The 26,005-nt window shown below is 37.1% G+C and overlaps 1 protein-coding gene across 3 annotated transcripts in view; it reads left to right on the plus strand.

Annotated features, from left to right (window-relative positions):
* The window catches only part of col18a1a (collagen type XVIII alpha 1 chain a), a 146,688-nt gene that overhangs the window by 112,200 nt on the left and 8,483 nt on the right, over positions 1-26,005 (plus strand). For 2 of the 3 annotated variants that reach the window (XM_051709109.1, XM_051709108.1), the window contains 29 exons: positions 1,253-1,330; positions 2,876-2,923; positions 4,385-4,513; positions 4,747-4,809; positions 5,234-5,278; positions 5,871-6,002; positions 6,132-6,203; positions 6,284-6,310; positions 6,414-6,512; positions 8,770-8,805; positions 8,906-8,995; positions 9,079-9,108; positions 9,206-9,241; positions 9,355-9,414; positions 9,498-9,575; positions 11,657-11,692; positions 11,808-11,861; positions 16,871-16,942; positions 17,051-17,116; positions 17,269-17,299; positions 17,881-17,934; positions 18,052-18,086; positions 18,181-18,312; positions 18,407-18,560; positions 21,515-21,579; positions 22,144-22,275; positions 23,055-23,087; positions 23,212-23,499; positions 23,609-23,806. In XM_051709109.1, the coding sequence (XP_051565069.1) occupies positions 1,253-1,330; positions 2,876-2,923; positions 4,385-4,513; positions 4,747-4,809; positions 5,234-5,278; positions 5,871-6,002; positions 6,132-6,203; positions 6,284-6,310; positions 6,414-6,512; positions 8,770-8,805; positions 8,906-8,995; positions 9,079-9,108; positions 9,206-9,241; positions 9,355-9,414; positions 9,498-9,575; positions 11,657-11,692; positions 11,808-11,861; positions 16,871-16,942; positions 17,051-17,116; positions 17,269-17,299; positions 17,881-17,934; positions 18,052-18,086; positions 18,181-18,312; positions 18,407-18,560; positions 21,515-21,579; positions 22,144-22,275; positions 23,055-23,087; positions 23,212-23,499; positions 23,609-23,806 (2,373 nt within the window). The remainder of the gene's footprint in view (positions 1-1,252; positions 1,331-2,875; positions 2,924-4,384; positions 4,514-4,746; positions 4,810-5,233; positions 5,279-5,870; positions 6,003-6,131; positions 6,204-6,283; positions 6,311-6,413; positions 6,513-8,769; positions 8,806-8,905; positions 8,996-9,078; positions 9,109-9,205; positions 9,242-9,354; positions 9,415-9,497; positions 9,576-11,656; positions 11,693-11,807; positions 11,862-16,870; positions 16,943-17,050; positions 17,117-17,268; positions 17,300-17,880; positions 17,935-18,051; positions 18,087-18,180; positions 18,313-18,406; positions 18,561-21,514; positions 21,580-22,143; positions 22,276-23,054; positions 23,088-23,211; positions 23,500-23,608; positions 23,807-26,005) is intronic. The other variant, XM_051709107.1, reaches the window with a different exon arrangement.

Raw genomic sequence — 26,005 nt, forward strand, 5'->3', positions numbered from 1 at the left:
TAAAAAAAGTTGTCCTCAGTGTGATAAACTTGCGGTGATTCAGCTCTCACCATGTCCCATGTGAAAAGGCTTTTATTCTGAAGGAAATTAATGAGGAAGTACAGATGACATTGCAGGTTTAACCAATCAGTAGAAATGGCCGTGTCACATCCAACCACTTGTGCTAATCAAATAATAAGATTGTACACTTATTTTAAGCGCTTGAATGAAAAAACGAGAAAACAAGCTGAATTCCTGTTTTACTAGTTCTTATATGAAACAAAAAAATGAAAAATAAAAGTGTTTTCTCAATTTTGATAATTTCTTTCTAGATGAAAAACGAGTAAATGGTCGGTTTATTGGTTATTCTGTTTTGAAGACAAAAACGAAAAAATGAATTATCCGAAGGTACATGGACCGCATTTATTAATCTTAGTTCATGTTAATTTCAACATATAGTAAGACATTTTTTAAATCAAAAGTTTTATTTGTTAACATTAGTTAAAGCACAATGAACTAACATGAACTAACAATGAATCATTTTATTTTTATTAACTTACATTAACAAAGATTAATAAATGATGTAAAAATATATTGTTAATCGTTTGTTCATGGTACCTAATGCATTAACTAATGTTAACGAATGGAACCTTATTGTAAGTGTTACCATGATAATTCTTAGTATGCATATGGTACATAAAGGCTCTGTTTCTAAACAGTGAACGATTTGGAACATTTACATAGGCAGCAAATCTGTGCGTCATACAAATACCGCTTTTCACACAAACCGCCTAGGACACTTGACTCTCAGTTGATTTCAGTAGAGTTTGGCATCAGCATGTTTCAAAGCTAAGGACGCAATACTCAAATAAGCATAAACATACATTTTATACATACACATATTGGGTAAAATTGTCCATTCGTCCATTCCATGTTTTTTGGTAATAAATGAAATATAAATATACTGTATTTACTGTATAATCATAATTTCATTCGCCATCTTGGATGGATTTTTTCACTGAGTTTGTCAGCATTGTACTTTACTTCTCTACTAGAACAAGCAATGCTGCCTTAGAATTTGGCCAAAAGAAGGTATCTTAGAAGGCAGCATAATTATGCCTACCTTTAAGAACAGACTTTGCATGGGAGCACACCAATGATGCCTTAAAATGCTGCCTAAGCAGGCAGCTAACTAGGTTTTGACACAGAGCCAAAGACAGTGACTTGTTAGCATTTGTCAACATGTTTCTAATTTGTACTGTATTCATTTTAGGGTGAACGAGGAGAAGGCCAGCCAGGACCCCGTGGGCCTCCTGGCCCCCCAGGACCCCCATCTCGCTCTGATAGGCCTGTGAGTTCATTACCCAGACTCATTTAAGGGTCCCTTTCCTCTTCCAAGAGTACATTTAAATATCTGATTTATAAAAATGTAACCTGCTCCACTGACCTGAGTCACACTGACCCAGAAGCACATTTTGAGGTTAAGCACTGAAGTAAAAAGGAAAGTTTCAGCTTTCTAACAACATAATTGTTATGTTTCTATTCTAAGCCATTGTAGAGATATAATCAGTTAAATGTTGGTTGATATAATTCATCTCAATTGCTTGCCTTTTTACTATCCACCTTATTCCTGGGGGTCTTACTGGGGAAATGGACGTGGGATGAACTTCCGCTGGAAGTCATTCTGTAGCATTCGCTAATGTAGGCAGCGGTCATTCAGACCCCGTTTACAGCTGGTATTAGGATGTGATTCGGATTATCCATTGACAAGTGATCAGCTATATACAGGTGTAAATGGGGTGCAAAACCTTTTGTGATCTAGTCACAAAAAACACAAATGGAGGTAGTCAAAATCGCATTTGAAATGCTGTAAATCTGGGATGCAGCAAAGCGCCACTCCTTATCTGTCAATTAACCGCTGTGCTAAATCAAGAGTTTAAACTGTTCATGACTCTGGTGACACATGGCTTTAAAAAGAAATAACTGTCCGATCGGGAAAAATTAAAAAAGAGCTTACATATATATGTACGAGATATTTACGGATATTCGTCAGTGTCTTCGTGTGCACTTATAGTAGATGAAATTTGAGCTGTACTTGGTGCACCATTTTTTCCATGCTTCTTTGTCTTTTGTGACATTTTTCCGGTTTATTAATTTATTATGTAGTGATGCTATATGTCACAAGTGATCACAGGAGATGCATTTGTGCAACCAACAGCGATGTATCTCATCTGACCACATGTGATCGTATCACCTGAGATACATCTTAATACTGTGATGATATGCATTAATTACAACACCTGTTGTTCTTAAAGAATCCAGTATATGGCACTGTGTTACGGCAAATGTCAATGGTTTGAGAAACAACATGTAATGTGCGATCAGTCAATAAACAGAGACATGTTGAGATTTGAGTCAAAAAGTGAGCCATTTTATTCTGAATCATTGAACAAAACAAATACCAGCTATAAATAAGGTCTTAGTGAGTATTGTATTATGTTTTGCTCAAGTCATTTTGGCTAGAACATGTTACAATGTCCTTACAGAGCTCAGTGATAACATGTGCGGTTCGTGGCTCTACATACATCCTGAGGCCACTTCTTTAAATCATCCTCCCAAACCTCTTTTGAAGATGGAATGGCTATCCGTATATTGTCCTTATTAAGCTCCATCAGACTGTGCTCACACATCTAGAAGTGTGAATGAATGATCAACACATGCAACTAAACAATTAATGAACATACGATGCAACTTAACGGAAGTACCTCCCACAAGCATCACGGGGCGTAGGCATGAGGTGGATAGTGCATTATACTCAAAATGTTTTTCTGGGTCAAAGTGACTCAAAATGTTGGAGCAGGTCACAAATGGTCTTTCCTCTGTATTCTTTCTATAGACATTTGTGGACATGGAGGGCTCTGGATTTGATATGGACGTTGTGCGGGTAGGTCCTGTGAATACTGTATTAAGTTCTAGGATTTACTCACAGATGTCACGCTGTTAAAAGAAAGGACCTGTTGAGGCAATTAAAGCCGCTGTACAGAAATGTGTGTCTGTCCAACTAACCACAAACTCTTCATCAAAATCTTCATTTTAGAATGTCAAAAAGTTTTTTGAAACTCCTTGATTACTTCAGGTGTATCCCAAGAGTACAAGAGCAACATTGATGACTTTGGATGTCGAGAATTGGAAAATTGTCATTTATCAGGGTTCCTGCTGATCCTTAAAAAGTCTTAAAATGTCTTAAATTACATTTTCCAAAATGTAAGGTCATAAAAAGTCTTAAATATCTTAAATGATACAATAAATGTCTTAATTATCATTTAAAGAGGTCTTAAATTTGGGGGCGGAAAGACAGTAATCGTGATAGGAACTTATGTGATAATCAGACTTCAAAAGAATACGATTTAATTAAATAAATGCATGAGCTGCGTCCTTCAAAGTGAAAATGCGTCACTGTTGTATTTTCTCCAAGCACGCGGGGGCTTGTGAGAGTTTCCAGCTGTTGCAGAGCAGTTCACAATAATTAAGACATATCGGAAATTTAAGCGATTACTAATGATCAACTGTTGATGATGATGATATAGTGTTGATGAAATATAATGTTTACTTTTATTTGTTTATATTGTAATACGCTGTAGATTGTTGTAGGAGTGCACATTTTATTCCCCTTATCTGTTTGAATAAGCAGCTGGAAGCAGTGAAGCGCATACATTTCAAAATAAGAGTCCCCGGTGTATTTCAGCCTTTAAAGTTGAACATTATTTTTTCTTTCTTTTTTTTTTTTTTTGCCTGGTTATTGGTATTTTGGTTGCACCATAAACTGCATCTGGAATTTAATTAAATTTGGTCTCTTGTAGCCTCTGTTTGGCCCTCCTCATCACAGGAAGTGAACACTAAGAACATTTAATATAGGCTACCAATTTTAAAAACTATAGGCAGATTAATTGCCTTTCTTTTAACACATTATCGAATCAGCTAAATCCATATTGGTCGACCTCTAATTTGTATTTATTTCTATAATGGTACATAAACCAATTTTAATGTGATATAAATGTGGAAAACATTTTCTTGAGTATTTTAAACTTGAATATAGCCTACAATGCTTTACTGATAAGCATTGTTAAGGCCATATTGAATGTGTGCCCCTGCCTGTTTAAGTAAGAGTCTGTGATACATTATTCATTTTGAGATTGTGTTGGTTTGTTTTGGTATGGGGATACGGTATTAATTTTATCTGTTCAGGTCTTAAAAAAGGTCTTAAAAAGTCTTAAATTTGATGTTGAAAACTCTGCAGCAACCCTGTTTATATGACCAAATAAACATTGTATTAGAAATCTAAAATGTTCTGTTTCCAAAAACTTGCAGCTTCTAATTTAGGTATTGTCTTTTCATTTGTTGATAGGCATTGCCCGGTTTGCCAGGCCCACCTGGTCCTCCCGGGCCCCCTGGTCCCCCTGGCCTTGGGTCTTCAGGATCTGGTGGTTTTGGTCCTCCTGGCCCCCCTGGGCAAAATGGGGCTCCGGGTCAAACGGTAAGTCTAAAGAGACACGGATCATGTGTATAACTTGTATCGGATATCTTGGAATACAATGATTATTATTCAGAGACATTACCTGGTGGATTGCATGTGTGCTCTGATTTGATTTGTGGTAGTTATGATCCCACCTCTCTATTCTCCCCATTGTTTCTTGTTTCCTCTCCAACTGTCCTATCTGAAGCTCATAAAATAAAAAAAATAAAAAATAATTGTTGTTTTTTAAAAAGGGACTACCGGGTCCACCAGGCGCTGATGGAAAACCAGGCTCACCGGGCACAAGAGGAGAAAAGGTATGAGGTGGATATAAGTCTGGAAAAGTCATGGAAATGTGTAAAATCTTAAAGGTTATGGAAAGTTCTGTAGTGAACATTAATCTAGTTTTTCTCAGCTCTTGAAAATTTAATTGGCTAGAAATCTCTCTTTTGTAGAGTAAGCCAGTGTGATTACATTAGGCTGTTCATTGAGGGTATAATTGGAGACATTTGTACACTTAAGCATAAAACTGAAATCTTTTAAAGCTGAAGTGTGTCATTTTGAATTGTATTCAGTATTTTTTCCAGTATATTCAGTATTCAGTAAGTAATAACCAGGGAAGCTTGTCTATATATAGCTGCTATGATAGTGCTTTAGATTTGGACTTGCATAATTCAGCTCTTTTGAGATCCATGTAATGGTAGCTATCTTTAGACATTACACTGATTGTGTGCTCCACAGGGTGACCCCGGTGAGCTGGGCCTACCTGGACCTGTGGGAGCGAAGGTAAGTTTGCGTAATGTGCACACTATGGCATAAACCTCTAAAGGGGGGGTCTTTTTCAGGCCAAGGATCCTTTAGTGGATATAGAGATGGAGCAGGGACCCCCGTTACATACTATGAAATTAAGTGCATTTTAAGCCTGGCCTATAGATTATATTTATGCATTTATATACTTTGTTATGATGCTTACATTGCAGAGCCATTAAAATAATTTAATGATGTACAGAGTCTTGTACAATGCATTTTAGTTTTACTTAATACACTCATTGAGCACTTTATTAGGAACACTATGGTCCTATTAAAGTGCCCGACGTGGTCTTCTTCTGTTGTAGCCCATTCGACTTATGGTTCAACGTGCTGTGCATTCTGAGATGCTATTCTGCTCACTATAATTGTATAGAATGGTTGTCTGAGTTACCGTAGCCTTTCTGTCACCTCGAACCAGTCTGGCCAGCTCAAACCAGTCATAGCTTTGTTGAATTTTGAACTTAATATTGTATTTTTCACAAAAATTAGTCTGAGATCAAACAATAATTGCCAGACCTCCTAGAGGGCACAGTCCCACATTCATTGATCTTTCTACTTATATTTAAAGGGTTCTCAAGGTTCTTCTGGTTCTCCTGGACTCCCAGGAGAGAGTGGGCTTGCTGGTCTTCCAGGACCAATGGGACCCGTCGGACCACCAGGGCCACCTGGTCCTCCTGGCCCAAGCTATCAAGTTGGTTTTGTGAGTATCTGTCATGAAGATCAACTTCTTTTTTTTTTTTTATATGCAGCCTTTTTTTATTTTCTTTGAAAAAAGGCACTGGAAAAGGACAATATTCCATGGAATATTGAGTTGTGTGTATGTGTTCAGGATGATATGGAAGGCTCAGGAATTGTTCACTTCGGTTCAGTCCCTGGAGTTAGAGGACCAGTGGGAAGACAGGTTAGTTTTCTTGTTGTATCTTTATGTTCTCCTTTTTCCACTTTCAGCAGTTAATTTAATGTTACCTGTTTACATTTCAGGGACTTCCTGGTATCCCAGGACAACCAGTAAGAATTAGTTTATTAATTCAAATAAGATCTATAGTTCAAAGGTATCATTATTTTCATCACATACTGAGGATTTTTCATGTTTATATATTTTGTTCTTAAGGGTAAGCCTGGTTTCCCTGGATTTCCTGGTGAAAAAGGCAGTGAGGGACCTCAAGGAAGAGATGGCCGTCCTGGGCTGGATGGCTTCCCTGGACCACAGGTATATTCCACACATTGAAACTCTGAGGCCCCATTCACAGCTGGTTACTGCATACAGTTACTGCATGTTAATAAAGTGCGAAAAGTCGACATACTCTTGCTCCCAAATATACCTTACTTTTAATCTCACCAATAACGTACTTCAAATTATTTATATTAAGGCCGAAACGTATTATATGCAAGAACATGAACACAGATGCATTCACAAACATTATTTCATGTTTCGTTGCATTTTTAAATGTGTCAGAATGCAATTCATAACCCAGCGCAAGTAAGCGTTGTATTATTAGCTTTGCCACAAGGGTACGCTATAGTGGGGTTAGTGTGAAAAGTCCACTTCCATGGTGAGTTTTCTCTTTAAGTTAACTACTTACATGGCAGAGCAACAGTTCGAAGAGTATATTGCTGAGCAAGTTAAAGTCAATATATTAAAAGCAACCAGAATAGTAACACATCCAATTTAATGGCACAGACATTTGAAGGTAACTCTATCACCCCCTTGAGTACTGAGGTTTGTTCCCGCCACTGTAATGCAAGAATGCATGTTAAGCGTGTACAACCGGACCACGCATTGGCAGTACGGTGGCCAAAGAATAGCATCTGCATTCACAAACTTGCATAGAGTATGTTTTGGCCTTTAAAGGAAAAGTTCATCCAAAATAAAAATCTTATCAGAATTTACTCTCCTTCATGTCGTTCATTACCCATATGACTTTCTTTCTTTTGCGGAATCAGCATTCCAGTCTGTTTTTTCAATACAATGGCAGTAGTTAGAGACTCACTTTAAAGCTTTAAACTGGACCTAAAGTATCAAAAAAGTAGTCCATGTGACTCCTGCGTGCTATTATAACTCTTCTGAAGGCATACAAAACTTTCATTTAAAAATGAAAAGTTTGTTTTTATTTTTTCAGTAAAAATCTTGACGTCTGTTGCATATATGTGAGCACTATAAGAGAAGCTTGTTCACAGTGGCTCACGTGTTCATGCAAGAACTTGCATGTGAGAGCGTTGTTTTTAGCTCTAAAGAGAATGACATGAGGGTGAGTAATTTTCGCTTTGATTTACCATCACTAAATGTTGATGTCAGGCATACCGAAGATGTTTCATAAGGTCTTCTGCACATACTGTATGTGAATGGGCTTTTTAATTTTTTTCTGATCAAACACGTATTTTATTTTAAGCCATACCAAGTCAAGTTAAGCCATTTTTATTTGGATAGCGCTTTTCACAACACATATAATTTCAAAGCAGCTTTACAGAAAATCATGCATTAACAGAAAATTTAACTTTAATATCTATAAAGTCTTACAGTCATCATTGTGTAGTTTGATTAAATATGATTGTAAATTGTTTATAAAGATAAATAATTATATAATTAAATAATAATTGTATTTAGAACTCCTGTGAGCAAGCTTAAGGCGACTGAGGCAAGGAACACAAAACTCCATAAGATGTTGGTTAATGGAGAAAAATAACCTTGGGAGAACCCAGGCTCACTGTGGGGGCCAGTTGCCCACTGGCTAACATCATGAATATAATGGCAATATTAGTTATTTATGTGCAGTGCAAGTCAAGATTTAAAATCAGTAAACTAAGTAAGTGTTAAGTGCCAGTGTTTATACAAAGATTTTTTATGAACTGTAACATTAATGACTAATGTCTTTGAAGTTCATCCTGGATAAACTGCAGTAGTTGATATAGATGCATTGTCCTTTGTTAGTTGGCCAATGAAGGCTTTTGTTGGCAAATTGATTGAAAGTCTATGTATTCCATTTTAAGAGTGTAGTCCATCATTAGACCGTGGTGATGCAGGCAGAGATCAGTGAGGTGCATCACAGTTCAACCAGCAGGTAATTTTGGTGAGGTCTATCCTAAGTTCAAGGTTCAGGCAGTGGCATTGAAAGTATCACATGTCTTATGATTGGAGTTGGCATCAGTTCATCCTCTGAAGTCCATCGTAACAGACCAAGCCAGCAAAGTTTAAAGCTCTTGTTTTGGCAGGATTTTGGTGAGTAGAAGGTCCTTCGTTGCTGTCTGGGGATTCATTAGCATTAAAACTACAAATGTGATGTGTGACTGCCTCCAAATGTGGTTTAATTGATCGGATCACAAAAGGTTCTGGACCCTGTTTACACCTGCATTTAGCACTACAATCGGATCAACCAAGACAGATGTTAATTCCAGGTGTAAATGGGGCCTGAGTGTCCAGAATCCAATAAGTAAGAGGCTAATATCAATTATCAATCATTTGCCTACAGGGACCAAAGGGGGACAAGGGAGACAGAGGAGACAGAGTGAGTTTTCTTTACATATGAAGTGATCAATGTAATATTTTTGGAATCTGAAATGTAAAATGACTTCTTTGATCATTGTTCAATGTGATCATCTGTTTAGGGTGAACCTGGTCGAGATGGTACTAGTCTTCCAGGTCCACCCGGCCCACCTGGACCTCCTGGACAAATTATTTATCGACATTCTGGAAATGTAAGTCTTCAGATTTATTTGATCTTTTTATCTATTATGGCTAATGTTTCTACTAAGCTGTTGGCTGTCAATTTTCTACATAGTATGATGGAGCTGGAGGAGCAGGACCTCAGGTATGAAAATACTGCTTCTATTGGTAAAGAAAGGCAACTGTTTGGATGGAGCATTGGAAAACCAATTGCATTATTACATTGTATGTGTGGTTTTCAGGGTGGGCCTGGTCTTACTGGCCAAGCAGGATTCCCGGTAGGTATAATATCATATTTTATACATATATTTTACATAGGCAAGCACCGCTCACATTTTCTTCAGAAACAATATAGTTTATCAAATTGCACTTTTACTCTTTATTCTAATAGGGCCCAATGGGACCAAAAGGTGACAGAGGTGAGCCTGGTGCACCAGGCTATGCCATTAAGGTTTGTAAGCATCAATGATAAGGCTTACTATAAAGTTTAATAAACCTCTTGAGTTCACTGTTGCAGCATTACTTTGTTTGCAGGGGGAGAAAGGAGAACCTGGACTTTTTATTGGACCTGATGGAAACCCACTTTACCTAGATGGATTGGCAGGCCCCAAAGTAAGCTTCCAACAATTAGGCTTTTGATCTGATTTTTATTTGTGTTAGATTGGTCAGTTTTGTTAGTTCAGACTTTATACCACCAGTTAATTGTTTGAACACACTGAATTTATGTTTCGCTTGATCTTAAAAACCTTTCAAGGCTTATGCTTAAAGGGATAGTTCACCCAAAGATGAAAATTCTGTCATCATTTACTCACCAGCATTCCATCGCAGATGTGTATGACTTTCTTTTTTCTGCAGGACACAAACAAATATTTTTAGAAGAATATTTCTGCTCTGTTGGTCCTTACAATGCAAGTAAATGGTGAACAGACCTTTGAAGCTCCAAAAATCACATAAAGGCCACATAAAAGTACTCCATGAGACTCCAGTGGTTTAATCCATATCTTCAGAAGAAATATGGTAGGTGTGTGTGTGAGAAACTATTAATATTTGAGTCCTTTTTTTACCCTAAATCTCCACTTTCACTTTCAAAATGTGCAAGAATGTGAAAGTGAAAATGGAGATTTATAGTAAAAACTTTCCAGAAACTTTCCATGGGAAGGTAAGCTGGGGAATTTTGGAAATATTGGAAAAAAACTTTGGGCACTTGGCTATATGCTGCTGCATCTTTGTGGCATTCTTAACATAGGTCTTTGCACAGTATTTGCAAATGTACACAGCCTTTCCTTCTACATTGGCTGAGGTGAAATTTATCCACACATCAGATGGCGCACGTGGCATTGTTCTGTAGAATAAGATTAGAAAAAAGCTTGTAAAAACACTAATGCAATGCCATGCACAGATATATAAATAAATATATAATAGCTAAACAATTGGAATATTCTGGAATGGTAAAAATGTTTTACAATTGATGCTATAAATAGAAATAGGCTAGATGAATAGATGAACACTCCTCAATCAGCATGCTAAATCAAACTGTAACCTGCGTTCTTGTATGATAACAGCAAACTGACTAGCAGAAGACAGCATCACAGTTGAGCTAGCTAGCACCATGATAGCTAGCCTCATAAATTGTCAATGAAATGGTGTTAACTAACTTACATTTAGCATATCTGATTTACTGGCTAGCTAGCTACTGTATAAACACATTTTGATTTAGTATTTGTTGTTAAACTTTAATACCATAGATCAAATATATTTACCCTAGTAATATCATCAAAACTTACTTAACTGGATGTAGTCCTTGGGCTCAATGCAGTAGTGTGGCTTCAATAGTCCTGCTGTAGCAAGTAGCCTGCATTAAGTAGTGCTGTGCTGTGTGCATGTGATTGAGGAATGCGCAGGGTAGAAATTCAACTGAATTTGCATTAAATCTGGTTGTTTTAACCAAGATTATGCTGCAAGATGTTTTTTTTTTTTTTTTTTTTTTCAACTACATTTAAGTTCCCTGTTATAGACTAACTTGCAATTTTGCAAATTTCCAGTTTGTTCCCATTAATTCCCATATATTCCCGTTAATTCCCATGGAAAGTTTCCAACTTTGAAAATTCCCAGAATTTTGCAACCCTAGCCACTATCGAGTCTATGGATTACCTTTATGCTGCCTTTATGTGATAATTGGAGCTTCAAAGGTCTGGTTACCATTCACTTGCATTGTAAGGACAAACAGCGCTGAAATATTCTTCTAAATATCTTCATTGGGTTCTGCAGAAGAAAGAAAGTCATACACATCTGGGATGGCATGAGGGTGAGAGAATGATGAGAGCATTTTCATTTTTGGGTGAACTATCCCTTTAATTGCTTGTACTGAGTCTTGTGGATAATAAATTGTATATGTGTATTTTGTACTGTAAATTTCTTTTTAAAACCTTTACATTTTAAACCAGATATTCATGAACCCCTTCAATACTGTTTAAAAAGCAAACCAACCTCATGAAACTGGTTGAGAGAATGTCTAGAGTGTACAGAGCTGTAATGTAGGCAAAGGGTGACTGCTTTGAAGAGTCTAAAATAAGACTTTTGATTCTAGGATTTAAAAATTATTATTCTAAAGTGTGGAAAATAGTAATGAATAGTTGTGCCAAATGTTTGACTGGTATAGTACATCAAAGTTAGCATGTTTTCACTCGCTATAGGGTGAGAGAGGGATTCCTGGACCAGTCGGCCCTCCTGTAAGTTTTTTTCTTTATTTATATATATTTCTCATGCATTTATAGAAAAGTTCTATCATGCATTTACTTGATGAAAACATGTCTAATTTATTCTTATTTATATCAAATTTTTCAGGGGCCATCTGGACCTCCTGGTTTGAAAGGTGAATTTGGAATGCCAGGCAGACCTGTAAGTAACAAGATTCTCGAGGGAATTGGTGTCTAGAGCAGTGGTTCTCAACTGGTTTTGCTTCAAGACCTAGATATTACAAGTGGCCGCCCAACGCAGTTACAAAATAGTTTCTTATATGAAAGTAAACAAAAATATCTTTAAAATCAGAAACTAAAAATGTGTTAATAATACCATATACTTCATAGGCCCAACAATATGCAAAAACATAATACCGTTGGGTTTGACTGGATGCACAGCATTTAACATTAATAACAGAACATCAATAACAATTACTTTTTTTTAACCTCCTGAGATCTGAGCGTGACTATCTAGTAGCAAAAAATAAATAAATAAAATAATATAACAATTCTAGAGCAAATAGTTTTCCTAAAAATTGATGTCCACATATGTGGACAGCAGGACTAAGTTATGTAATTTTAAATAATACCAAGCTATAGAACAGGGGTACTCTAATTTGGAAAGCCAGGGGGCCGGAAAGCAGGATCACATTAGTCTCGAGGGCCGCACTGTTTTTATATTTGTATTTTTAATTTTTATTAAAACATATTTTAATGACTTTTTTAAAATTAATATGGTGAGCAGACTACACTATATGCAATTTAATACATCATGGACATGTAATTAAAACAAGTCAAATAAAACATTGCATATAGATATATAGCAAAATTCTTGTAAAAGTGTGGTTCTTAAACAAATTATTTGTTGGTGCGGCTATCCTTATGAGGAATCTCCATAGACAGATTACTATCAATTCTATCCCCTAACCCTAACCCTACCCCTAAACCTAACCCTCACAAAAAACTTTTGCATTTTTACATTTTCAAAAAAACATTGTTTAGTATGATTTTTAAGCAATTTGAATTATAGGGACACTAGAAATGTCCTCATAAACCACATTTATTGCATAATTGGTTTGCAAACTATTTAAATGACAGAACACAATGGGTGCAAACGGAAGGTCACTCATCTGTGCCTTTACAGATTACCAAGGGTGTTCATCAGGGGTCTGTTCTGGGGCCACTACTTTTTACTATTTATATTAATTGCCTTGATTTTTATATTATAAATTGTAGTTTTCATTTCAATGCCGTCGACACTGTTATTTATTGTTGTGCTACCACTATACATCAAGCTGTGTGTCAGCTACACTCTGCATTTGATGTGGTGCAACAAAGGCTTTATAGCTTAAAACTTGTTTTAAATGCTGATAAAACTAAAGCCATATTTTTCTCAAACTAAAATAAATCAACAACAAATCTAGCATCTCTTCACAGTTTACAGGGTACTACGATAGAGTCTGTATCTGAATATAAATATCTTGGTTTTATACTTTATCATTATCTTTTAAGTCTCATGTAAATCAGTTAGGGACAAAACTCAAGGTAAAGCTAGGTTTTTCTTCAGAAATAAGTTTTGTTTTTCATTTGATGCAAAAAAGAGACTAGTCTCAGCTACTTTTCTGCCTGTGCTTGATTATGGAGATTACGTTCTTAAGACACTATTTATCATGGTGTACTTAGATTTATAACAAATTATAACTTTACTACTCATCATTGTGAGTTGTATAATAGGGTCACTTGCACTCATTGTCCACACGTAGACTAAAGCGTTGGCATCTGTTCATTTATAAATCAATTTTGGGCTTATTGCCATCATATATCTTACCCAACAGAAAATTTCTGTGAAGTATTGCATACGTTCTCAGAATTTCTATACCCTTTCGGTTCCATTTGTTCGAACAGAATTAGGGAAACAAGCTTTTCGGTATGCTGCCCCCTGTGATTGGAACACTCTACAAAATGATTTAAAGATAAAAAGGCTGGTGTCAGTGTGTACATTTAAATATCTTAGTTGAGAATTTGAGAAATACGTATCACTTTGCAAATGTTTTTAAATATTTTTTCTCTTTTAACTTCTTTGAGAATGTATTTTCTATTTGTATTTGTATCGTTATATGTTATTTAAGACTGTAAACATCTGCGGCTGCCTGTCTTGGCCAGGACACTTCTGTAAAAGAGATTCTTAATTTCAGTGAGTTTTATTTCCTGGTTAAATAAAGGACAAATAAAAATAAATAAAAAAATAATACCCTTGTATTTACCAGTTTGTAACCTAAAAAAATTTCCTCGTAAACCACCCAAACCTGCCAACACACACACACACACACACACACACACACACACACACACACACACCAGAGATACAGTGCCCTCAAAACAAGGCATTTGAATCCAATACTAGCTCCAAAAGCACTCAACTCCATTATTGCAGGTAATAAGTTAACTGTTCATGACCTGCATATATCTCTGTTGAGTTCGTTTGTCACCAGACACTCGGTTGAATTGCGCTATGGCAGTAACCTACTTTCCATCCACTTTTCCATCCACCGTTTTATCAACAAAGTGAAAATGCGTAAACAGTTTTTTGCAAAATTCTTCTGCCTGTTTCTATTCAAATGGCCTTTTATTGATAAAAATGGTGTGCGTGATGACGTCATGCTTAAAAAAACACTTTGTCACATAAGTTTTGGTTTATTGCAAAAGAAATCTGCCCTTAAGCTGTTTCAATACAGAAATGTGTGTATATCGCTAATTGTGTACCTTTCGCCTCCCAGATGTCCCTAATTTTGTAAAACGGGGAGAGTATTGAGACAATTCATTGAAATTAGACAGCTTACTGTCATTTTAATTTCACAAATAAATGCAATCAGAAGACAGAATTGCAATCAAAAGGGAGCAGTTGCCCTTCTGATAGGACTGTAATGTTGGTCCTGATGTTGTGCCAATCGCAGGTTGCCACCGGTTCCGACCCGAAAGCAAATCGTCATGGCCCTGTTCAAGCTGGCAACCTGCACCAAGTAGTGGGGGAAACTTTAGGTCTTAGTATAAGGACCATCCATCGATGTGTATATGCAGTGTGCACAGCTATTAAAGAAAAATTGATGCTGTGTAATATCAGGGTTTACATATGATACATTCCTGATATTCAATAGGCTATTTTGAACAATCATCTAAAGCATTGCCATCACAACTGCATTATGTCCCACATATTTGTCCTGCAACTTTTAACGACCAACTGAACTTGATTGTCATCTAAAATAAATTTTAGTGTCATAATGCAATTTACATTTTCTGAAGAAACTCAGCAAATGCGATCCGAGGTAAAGAGGGATACATTTAAAATATTTAAAAGTTTTAAAATGTTCAAAAGCTCGTTTTCTGAAAGTGAACTCAGCATTGGACAAATAGCTTTGTCTAGTCTTGTAAAAAGTGTAGAACATTCTGAGAATGTCATTCAGCTGTCTTTTTTCATCTACAGGGTAAGGCTAAACAATAATTTTATAGAATTGGTCTTTATGTTAGTGTTCCAAAAAAGCACACTGAAGCTTTTCTCCTAGTATTGTGTATTCATTTTTAATCTAAAACATCTTTGTGCACAGAAATGATATGTTTTGTTTTTTTTCCATGTTCCATAATTCCTAATTCCATGACTGCCGTCTATTATGGAAAAGCAGTCTACCGCGATTAAATTAATCACAAAGAGTGGCCATTCATTTTTTCTCTCTGCACTTGTCGATGACAGTTGCATGATACAAGATATTTGTGTTGGCACTCCTGGAAGTGTCATGACGCAGATGTGTTTGCAGCTAACGATTACAGGCTAATGATTGGGATAAATTCTGTCATGTGGCTATATTTTTCCAAACCAGTTTTTCACGACATTAAAAGTATCGATACCTTTTGTCGCAAAAAAAACCTTGTTTGGAAACATAAACTACGTTTCCATCCAAGAATTTTTTTGGCAACATAATGTGTAGCGCATCAAAAAATGTACCTACAGTATATATATCTGATGGAAATGCAAATTTTTGCAAAAATTTCACAAGTTTCGACATAACATTTTTGAATGTGAATGTACTTAACTGCATAGAGAGATATATGATGCTCCATTGCTCCCTATTTAGTGAATGACTTAACCTCCAGTGTACTGTCTGTCTGGACTGGTCTCAGAACAGTTACAAATGCACCTTATTTTTATCCTAACACCATATAAAGCCTCTGAAAGCAACGTTTTCCAGCCTTTGGATGAACCCTTTGATTCTCAAAGTGAAAGTGCACAATGAATATAGGAATGCATTTACTAATGTTATTGAATAGAACCATATTGTACAGTGATAACAAAATAAAATATAACAAAATGTATATTAAAATGAAGCAAAATGACCCACAGATATGTTATTTTGTATGTTTTTTTCCATTTTTGAGGGAATAATGTCTCAAAATCCACATATGTGGACATCATGTTTATCAGCGTGCAAAAATGTGCAAAAAATGTTAAAGTGCCACATCAAATGAAACTAGAGACGCTACTCTTTACACCCAAACTGGTTTCAATGAAAAAAACCTAAAGAGGTTTCTTACCAGAGACACTTTTGTTGGTGCTGCACCCGTAGAAGCGCTTCACAGAAATTGACGTCATGTTGTTTCCACGTGACTCGGCACGCCAGGTGTTTAACCCTTAAATGACAGTCTAGAATGAACAGTATTCAGTCGGTTTAAATTTATTAAAATTATGCGTTGCGTATAGCAAAACCAAAATACAATGTCCATGCATGTGGACGAGGGGTCGCATGAGATTAAGTTAATTCTTATGCATTTTTTGCTTTTATTAAATAGTATAGTGGAGAAAGAGACAGGAAATGACTGGGGAGAAGAAGGAGATCAGGATCAGGAAAGGACCTTGAGCCAGCACAAATAAAATCTGATTAGCCTATTTATTTTACTATCACAACTATACATGGTTATATAGTTCGTTGCATTTTATTATTTGCATTTACCGCTGTTTTTTCTTTGCTGTCCATGACCTATCAGAACAGACCTGTGACCCATTTCTGGGTCTTGACACTCAAGTTGAGAACCACCGATCTAATACATCAGCTGACAATAGCAGATTTTATGGAGTATGTTATTGTTTTTTTAATTAATGCCTTCATTTTATGATTGTAGGGCCGTCCAGGTGTAAACGGATATAAAGGAGAAAAGGGAGAGTCAGGGTCTGGCTCTGGATATAGCTATCCAGTGAGTAAACCACACACTCTTAAATCAGAAATAAAAAGAGCAATTTGTTCCATCTGTATTTGTTAAATGGATGGCTTCCTCCGATAAGTTATTCTGTGTCTTTTCAAGGGTCCACCTGGTCCCCCGGGACCCCCTGGTCCTCCTGGGCCTGCTGTGCCCTTGGACAGATTCGGTGTAAGTGATTTTTGTGTCAAATAAGCTGTAATTCACACATTCAATTTAGCAAAATTGAGCTCCATATGCTGTGTGTTGAAGTGCAATGATCATGTTCTTTATAATTTCTCTAAGCAACGGCAACAGTTTGTAATCTTTTTCTTCCATTTCAGAGATATGAAGATTTCACAAGGCAGTATCCAGGTAGGTTGTTTCAGTAATTCTAATCACAGCAAATAATCAAGAAATCAAAATGTGCCCTATTTACTATCTTAAAGGGATTATTGACGCCAAATTTACTCACCCTCTTGGTGTTCCAAACCTGTATGACTTTTTCTTCCATGGAACACAAAACGAGATGTTAGGCAGAATGTTAGTGACTGACAGCCTCAGTCACCGTTCACTTTAATTGCATCTTTTTACCACCCATTGAAAGTGAATGGTGACTGAGGCTGTCTGCCTAAACATCTCATTTGTGTTCCTTGGAAGAAAGAAAGTCATATGGGTTTGAAACAAAATGAAAGTGAGCAAAAAATGAAATAATTTTCGTTTTGGTTTACCTACCCCTTTAATGCACATTACTTTGTAAAAGTACAATTCACCTTTCTTTTTTTTTAACTGAATATCCTGTTTCACTGAGAAATACAGTACGTCACATTACAGAAGTAAAATGGGTTGCGTTCATCATTTCACATTGACTTTAACAAACGGAATTCTGTTTATAATGCCTCAAATTAATCAAATTTTAGACAATTTTTAACAATGCATTGTTTTATTTTCTTAAGCTGTGAAAGGGGAGAAAGGAGACCAGGGAGCCCCTGGCATTCCAGGATCTGCAGGTAAAATTCATGTTTTTAAACACTTGCTAAAGTGTCCAATCTATCTATTTCAATCAGCATTGTAAAATGTATTGAGGTTTTAAATGTATTAATGCAATACTCTTTATTTTGTCATAGGTTTTGCCTCTGACTTTGATATCTACACCCTCAAGGTATGTAAATCAACCAGTATGAAAGTATTTGATAAAACAATTGTTTGATATATTTGCAGTACAGTATAGCAAAATGTTACGTCTGCTTCCTCAGAATGAGATGAAGGGAGAGCGCGGTGATCCTGGTCTTAAAGGCGTGAAAGGAGAACCAGGTGGTGGATTTTATGACCCGCGTTTTGGAGCTGTACAAGGGCCACAAGGACCACCAGGAAACCCTGGACTTCCTGTAAGAATTAATGTAACATTGTAACATTGAAATCGTTAGTAATGCAATTACCTAAATATGGATGTTTAGTTCTCATCAAGGTCATCTCTTCCAGGGGCCTAAAGGAGACTCAATCAGAGGGCCACCGGGACCTGAGGGCCCGCCAGGACCACCTGGGGTTGGTTATGATGGTCGTCCAGGAAACCCAGGTCCTCCTGGACCCCCTGGTCTACCAGGGTCACCATCCTTGCCAGGGCCCTACAGACCAGGTAGACTAAAATTCTCATATTCCTTCTATCAGAATATCCATAAGGAACATGAATAACAAGCTATGTTTTTTTTTTGTTTTTTTTTTTTTTAACTCAGTGGATAAGATTATATATAAGCCCTATTTATATTAATCTAGTTTTCCTTGAGGATGTTAGGTAAATTTGTGTTTCACAGATGACGTGATTTTAATCCTGTCGAATTGAACACGTCTGTGTTTTTTCTCACACAACTTCAGTAAACTGGGTAAAAGTTACAGAGCAAATTACCTTCAGTTTTTCGTTTAAATCTGTGGCCATATGAGAAATCTATTCTGGATGGGATTGTCTATAATTGCGGTATATTGTTTTTTTCACAATGCTTTTCCTCATTTATTTTGACCTTCATCAAATACCGGCAACTAAAACTCAGTTTCTCATTACACTGCCTGGTGCGCATTGATTATGGATTTAGACTTTTTAACAGTTGTTCAAGTACCGCTTACATCCCATTTAAGTTAAAAAGATAATTTTATTAATAAGGAGATTCTCATTTGTGGTATACTGTTGATTACCACAAAAATGTGTTACTCATCCCTTGTTTATTAAAAAGAAAATCACTTACATTGGCAGTGAATGGGGCCAGTGCATAAACATTAACATGATTTTATTGTGATAAAGTGTTACCATGTTTACCAGATGACAGGGTTTATCGGCGTTATGTCGTCATGACAACTGAGTTGTAATACCGGATGTAACTGTACACAGATATGATTAGTAAGTGATTTTGTCACACTAAAATGTTAGCACTTAAAATGTTTGTCTTGTGGCTATAATTTTGAAACAGTGTGTATTTTAATACTTATGGGCTGTCCCCATTTACTTCCATTGCATGTATGCATTACTGTAAAAGCTATTTTTGCTTTTTTTCTAAATAAACAAGGGACAAGATTTTTGTTTGTTTGTGGTAATCAACATGGCACCAATGCTGTTGATTGAGCTCAACTTGTATTGAACCCAAAACATTCCTTTAATGAACTCCCTGCCTTAATTATATAGTCTACATAATGTTATAACTACACTGAAATGGTAAATTACAGTAAACTACTGGCAGCTACAGTCGCTAGCATTCTACTGTAAAAATACGGTGCGTTTATGTTGTTGAAATTAACAGTTAGATACTGTTTTTGTTAGCTACAGTATCCAACTGTAACTTAACAGTATCCAGCATGCATGACGGCATGAAGAAATTACATGGATTTTTTACTATTTACTATTACTATACTATTTATTTTGCTGTTGCTTTTGTTGCACTCTTAGTTACATGTCTTTTAATGTTCAGATTTGACTTTATATCTAAAAGTATGTTTGTTGATTGTCACCATTGTTGACGTTTGTGTTGATATCTGTGTGTGTCAGTTGACAACTCATAAGTTCACCAGAAACAACAAACACTCAGTTTATTAAAATCATATTGAATAACTCTCTTTAAATGCTATCAATTACACTATATATATATATATATATATATATATATATATATATATATATATATATATATGTATTATTTACACTGTATAATGACATACACTATTGCAACATATAGTGACATTTGCAAGTTATAGTCAGACTAATAGTCTGATCTTAAAGGTGCAATATGTAATATGTTTACTGTACTAAAGCATTGTCAGTTTGCTCGTTCCTGTTGCGTGTCCTCAACCTGGCAACCCGCGTGAGCTTCGAGTCTGGGGAGGAGGAGGCGGGGGAGACAACTCTCTCCAATATTTTGAATTTGGACTGCAGTACCCATTTTAAACGCTTGATGTCAATGTTACATATTGCTCCTTTAAGTTTTGCTTGTCTTCCAAGTAACACAGAGCAACTACAAAGGTCTAGGGTGCCAGCTCAAGGGAACACTAATCACCATAATGGTGACTTCTAACAAAACACAACTATTCAATAGCAAAACAACAACAATAAATAGTGCTAATAACTCTATTATTTCTGAATAAAACATTTCCTCAAATGTCCCCATAAAGCCCCAAATGCACTGCCCAAGCACTGTTCAAGTTCAAGGGCTTATCTGTATTTCACCATTGTAGGATCACACAATGCAGTGCAATACTGTTATTTTACATTATGCAGTGTTTTTTGGTAAAAAAACAAACAAACAAAAAAACAAAAAAAAACAAAAAAAAAAACAAAAAACAAAACAAAAACACAACAAAAACTGGTAAAACGTGTCAAAATTTTAATGTGAATTTACACAAGCTGAATTGTACTTTTTTACTTGCGTTTATGCAAGTGAATCAGGATTGTTTTTATGTGTCAACAGCATGAACACTAATAACATTCCACAGTTCTATTGCACTTTGGATTTAAAATATTTGGTTCAAAACTTCACTATAGCTTTTGCCAAGATGAAACTAGGATTTTTAATGTTCATTTTCCCAAAATGCTTAGCAAATAACAGCTATTTACCATAAAACTAGTCACACAACCATGAGCCAGCATTTAATCTCCCAAAATGCTAATTTTTTTTTTTGACAGAAAACTGTTGTATTTAGAATTACAGTAGGTTGCTGTTAGAATTTTGCTGTAAATTTACAGAATTTTTTTAAGATAATTAATCTCATATATATATATATATATATATATATATATATATATATATGTATGTATATATATATATATATATGTATATATATATATATATATATATATGTGTATGTATATATATATATATATATATATATATATATATATATATATATATATATGTCTTATTTCATTTTTTCATGATACACGCATCCAGAGCACATGGCCTTCTGTCTACAGAGATCCCAATTCTGTCTGATTCAGAACATGACATCATAGATTTATTATTTGAAAAAAATTGTAAGGATTAGAAAATGAATCCAATATATTTAGTGCTAAATTTGTAATGCATAACTGGTATGTGATTTTGATTGTTTCAGCGGTCAATATTCCTGGACCTCCAGGTCCCCCTGGCCCTCCTGGAAATCCCGGCCAAAATTCTGGGGTGAGTGGGACATTTTCAATTAAAAGGGATAGTTCACACACACACACACACACACACAAAAAAATAAATAAATTAAAAAAATAAAAAATAAAAAATTGTGTCATCATTTACTCACCCTCATGTTGTTCTAAACTGTATTCCTTTATTTTTTTTCTTCCATGGAACACAAAAGGAGATGTTATACAGAATGTAAACTTCAGCCATTGTTCAATATAAAAGTATGAAAAAAAATAAAATAAATATATATATGCAATAAAAGTCATTGGTGACTGAGGCTAACATTCTGCCTAACATCTTTTATTTTGTTCCACAGAGGAAAGGAAGTAATTTTGTTTGGAACAGCATTATGCTGAATAAATGATGACAGAATTTTCTTTTTTGGGGGGAATTATACCTTTAAACACAAAGTTTCACACTTTATTCATGCCTCTGTTTTTTTTTTTTTTTTTTCACACTTTATTCATGCTTCAGAGTGTGGACACTCTCATGAATGTTAACAGGTTTAATGTGTATTTTCAAAGCATGGCAGCATTCACAATGTAATGCAAATTTTTTCACTGTCAGCAGGTGACTGTGCTGAGGTCTTATGACATAATGATTGCTACAGCACGCAGACAAACAGAGGGTGCTCTCATATATGTTTTGGACAGAAGTGATCTCTACATCAGAGTTCGGGATGGTGTTAAACAAGTGATGGTATGGTGCTTTATAAAGGCCTCCTCTGTATTTGTGTCAGTGATGTGACATTCATTTTCTATTCACTTTCTATTCACACCATTCACAAAAAAAAAAAAAAGAAAAAAAAAACATTAAAAAGGCATTTTATTCAGACAATGATTTGAATACACCTCTTCTATGACAAATTTTTGTTATATTTCTGAATAAAAATTATTCGATATTTTTGTGGTCCAAAATTTCAAGTTGGTGTAACTGTTTTGAGCTTGTAATGAAGAAAAAAGGGTGAAATTTAAAAGAAAAAAACAAACAAACAGAAAAACCTGTGTGGTATAACAAACATGTGGGAAGCCGTTTTGATATTAGGAAGTAATAACACAGTAGACTGTGTAAAGCTCAGTTTCTTAAAAATACAGATACAGTAATTTGACATTCTCATGACTTAGCATGGCAGTTTTCAAGTTTGATTCAAGAAATATTCAGAAATATTATTGATTTGAAAATGCATAATATTTGTGAGAAAGGGTGTAAAATTTTTTTTTTTACTTGACAGTGACAGCAGTTGACATTTTTAGAGTCATTAAATTCAAATTGTTTTTTTAAAATGTTTTTTTTTTTTTTTTTTTTTTTCAAAAACATATGAAACCAACATTAATACAAAGATTACATTTATAAGAACTTGGCATGTGCATTTTAGACTAGATTTTTCTTGTCATTGACCCATTTTTAGGAGAATATTATTAATCCAAAACATGTATTTTTGTCTGTAAATTTGAACCTGTATTTTACTTTATTTGCAGCTTGGTGATTATAAACCCTTATATGGAGATCTGGTAAGCTGTGTGAATTATACCATTCAAATTATGTACACACAATTGAATCACAGCAAGTTGGTATTAGCAAATATGCATATCAATTGCTGAAGGTATGACTGTAGCTTGTTGGCTCTTACCCCAGAACAATGAGGTGGCAGCAGTCCAGCCTCCCCCTGTTGTTCCGTATTCCCAGGACCACATAGCCAACAATGGAGCAGTGCCGATTTCTCCACCACACCAGCCGATTGATTTTCCAAGGAGGGAGCCAAATCAGCAGTATCCCTCCCAGCCCGAACATAGATACCCACCCCACACTGATAACAGGTACAATCCTGTGCAACCACAAATCAGATACCCGGTCACTCCTGGCCACCATCCCAGTCCCCCTGTCAATCAACCAGAAGGCCACACCCACACCTCTGGACCAGGGGTTAGTTCAGTCAACTTCATAACAACATTTGACTGTGATCAGACTTTGCAGGTTGGCTGTATTGTACGATGGAATTCCTTTTTTAATGCCACTTTCTTTCTCTGTGCAGTTGCATCTTATTGCCCTGAACTCTCCACAAGTGGGCAACATAAGAGGCATTCGTGGAGCAGACTTCCTGTGCTTCCAGCAAGCTCGGGCCGTGGGACTGAAGGGAACATTCAGGGCCTTCCTGTCCTCCAAACTTCAGGACCTCTACAGCATTGTCCGCAAATCTGACAGAGACACACTGCCAATTGTGAACCTCAAGGTGTGTATTCCATTATGCATAAGGTAGTATAAGTCTTATACTGTGTTTATATACTGTGGTAAAACCACTGTAACGCAAATCTTGAGTGGCTTATTGCTTTTATATAGACACTAATATATAATATTTGAAAGTGATATTTATTAACACATTGGAATAAACATTTCTTCCACGTCGGCCACATCCAAACTAATATATTTTAGTTTAAAAACACATTAACTTTGCTACGTTTACACCTCTAATCCACACTAGAATTGCATTTTCCTTCGCCGAAAACTGAGCTTTTCGAAAACACTCTCCCTTACCACATACTTCAGAAAGCGATGACTCAATTAAACTGAAAATGTCATGGTTACTTGTGTTCCCTGATGGAGGGAACGAGACATTGTGTCGATGTAGTGACACTAGGAGTCACTCTTGGGAGCCCGAGACACCTCTGGTCTTTGATAAAAGGCCAATGAAAATTGGCGAGTGGTATTTGCATGCCACTCCCCAGGACATACGGGTATAAAAGGAGCTGGTATGCAACCACTCATTCAGGTTTTATGCTGAGGAGCCGATATAAGGTCCGGCCATTTCAGCGGGTAGTTCAGCGTTGTGGCAGGAGGGACACAATGTCTCGTTCCCTCCATCAGGGAATGGAGGTTACACAAGCAACCATGACGTTCCCAATCTGTCACTCACTCGACGTTGTGTCGATGTAGTGACACTAGGGGTCCCTATACGAAATGCCACAATTGGCTGAACTGTGTTACGTGAACTGGCGGTGTGTGGTGGGCAGACTACTGTGTGCCTCATAGCCAGCGCACCAGGTTGACATGTAACCTCCCCCAACATAGTTATGAGTGTCGAACGTCCCTTTTTGGGGACAAGTCGACTACCCAAAAGATAGAGACAGCCTTAACCCAGTCGTGGCCTCTTTTCCCCTTCTTTTTTTCCACTCCCTAAAAAAGAAGGGGGATTATCCGACTGGGCCGCCAGGTCTAGTCGGGGGGTGTCCCTCCCAAGGGGAAGACACAGCAGAGACCACACCTCGCCCAAAGAGGGGGTGGGGGTATTTAAGTGGAAAAATACATCACATGGTCTTTCCAACCATGCGGAGAGTCTTCAAGGTAGATCCTGCCTTATGGGGGAGGAGTTACTACAAACATGGAGACTGGGGCAGAGGGGCTCTGCCCAAGGAAGACGCAGTTTGCCTACAGGGAAACGAATTAACGGAAGATATATATTGCATGGGGTTAGCCTTACAGGGAACCACCACATGCGGAGCACCTATCCCAGAACAGGGCTCTTAGTTAGCGCGTGTACTGGGCCGGCAGTGAATCTCTCCAAAAACTCAACTGCCACAGGGCTCGGAGGAAGTCAACCATGGAACAAACTTGTGAACACTACTGGGAATTAATGGCGCACGTCTTCAGCTCAAAAGGAGGTGGAAGGCGCTATGTGCAAGCGATACACCCGGCCGGCTATCCCGGGCTTATCCGCTTGTTGCGTGCAACTACCTGGGACGAAACTGGTTCCACCCGGAGGTTGTAGAACCTTGCACAGGTGTTGGGTGTTGCCCAGCCTACTGCTCTGCAAACGTCTGTTAGAGAGGCACCCCTGGCCAGGGCCCAGGTAGCCGCTAAACCCCTGGTAGAATGGGCTCGTAGCCTTACCGGGGGCGGCATGTCCTGGGCGAGATATGCCATAGTTATGGCATCAATGAGTCAGTGGGCGATCCTCTGCTAGGAGACAGTGCTTCCATTCCGCTGTGCACCAAAGCAGACAAAGAGCTGCTCAGAGATTCTAAAGCTCTGCGTGCGATCCAAATAGATGCGTAAAGCGTGCACCGGACAGACCAGTTCTAGAGGAACGCCTGCCCGTAGAAACGAGAGGTCGGTCCAAGGGCTGAAAAGACTGTGACAGACCGGCGTGATGACCATGCGATGTGTCCCGTGGCGCCATGCCCATCTCAGGACTTGAGTCTGGAGCCAGTGCTGAAGCGGCCTCATATGCATCAACTCGAGCAGGGTGGCCACCGCCGAGGATGCCATATGCCCCAGAAGCCTCTGAAAAAGTTTCAGTGGAACCGCCCCAGGAGCCTCTGAAAAAGTTTCAGTGGAACTGCTGTTTTCTGTTTGAACACCTTCAAACAGGCCAGCACTGACTGGCCGCGCTTGTTTGTAAGGCGCGCCTTCAAGGAGACTGAGTCCAACTCCA

Source organism: Myxocyprinus asiaticus, chromosome 10, assembly GCF_019703515.2.
Source record: "Myxocyprinus asiaticus isolate MX2 ecotype Aquarium Trade chromosome 10, UBuf_Myxa_2, whole genome shotgun sequence".
Classification (NCBI taxonomy): domain Eukaryota; kingdom Metazoa; phylum Chordata; class Actinopteri; order Cypriniformes; family Catostomidae; genus Myxocyprinus; species Myxocyprinus asiaticus.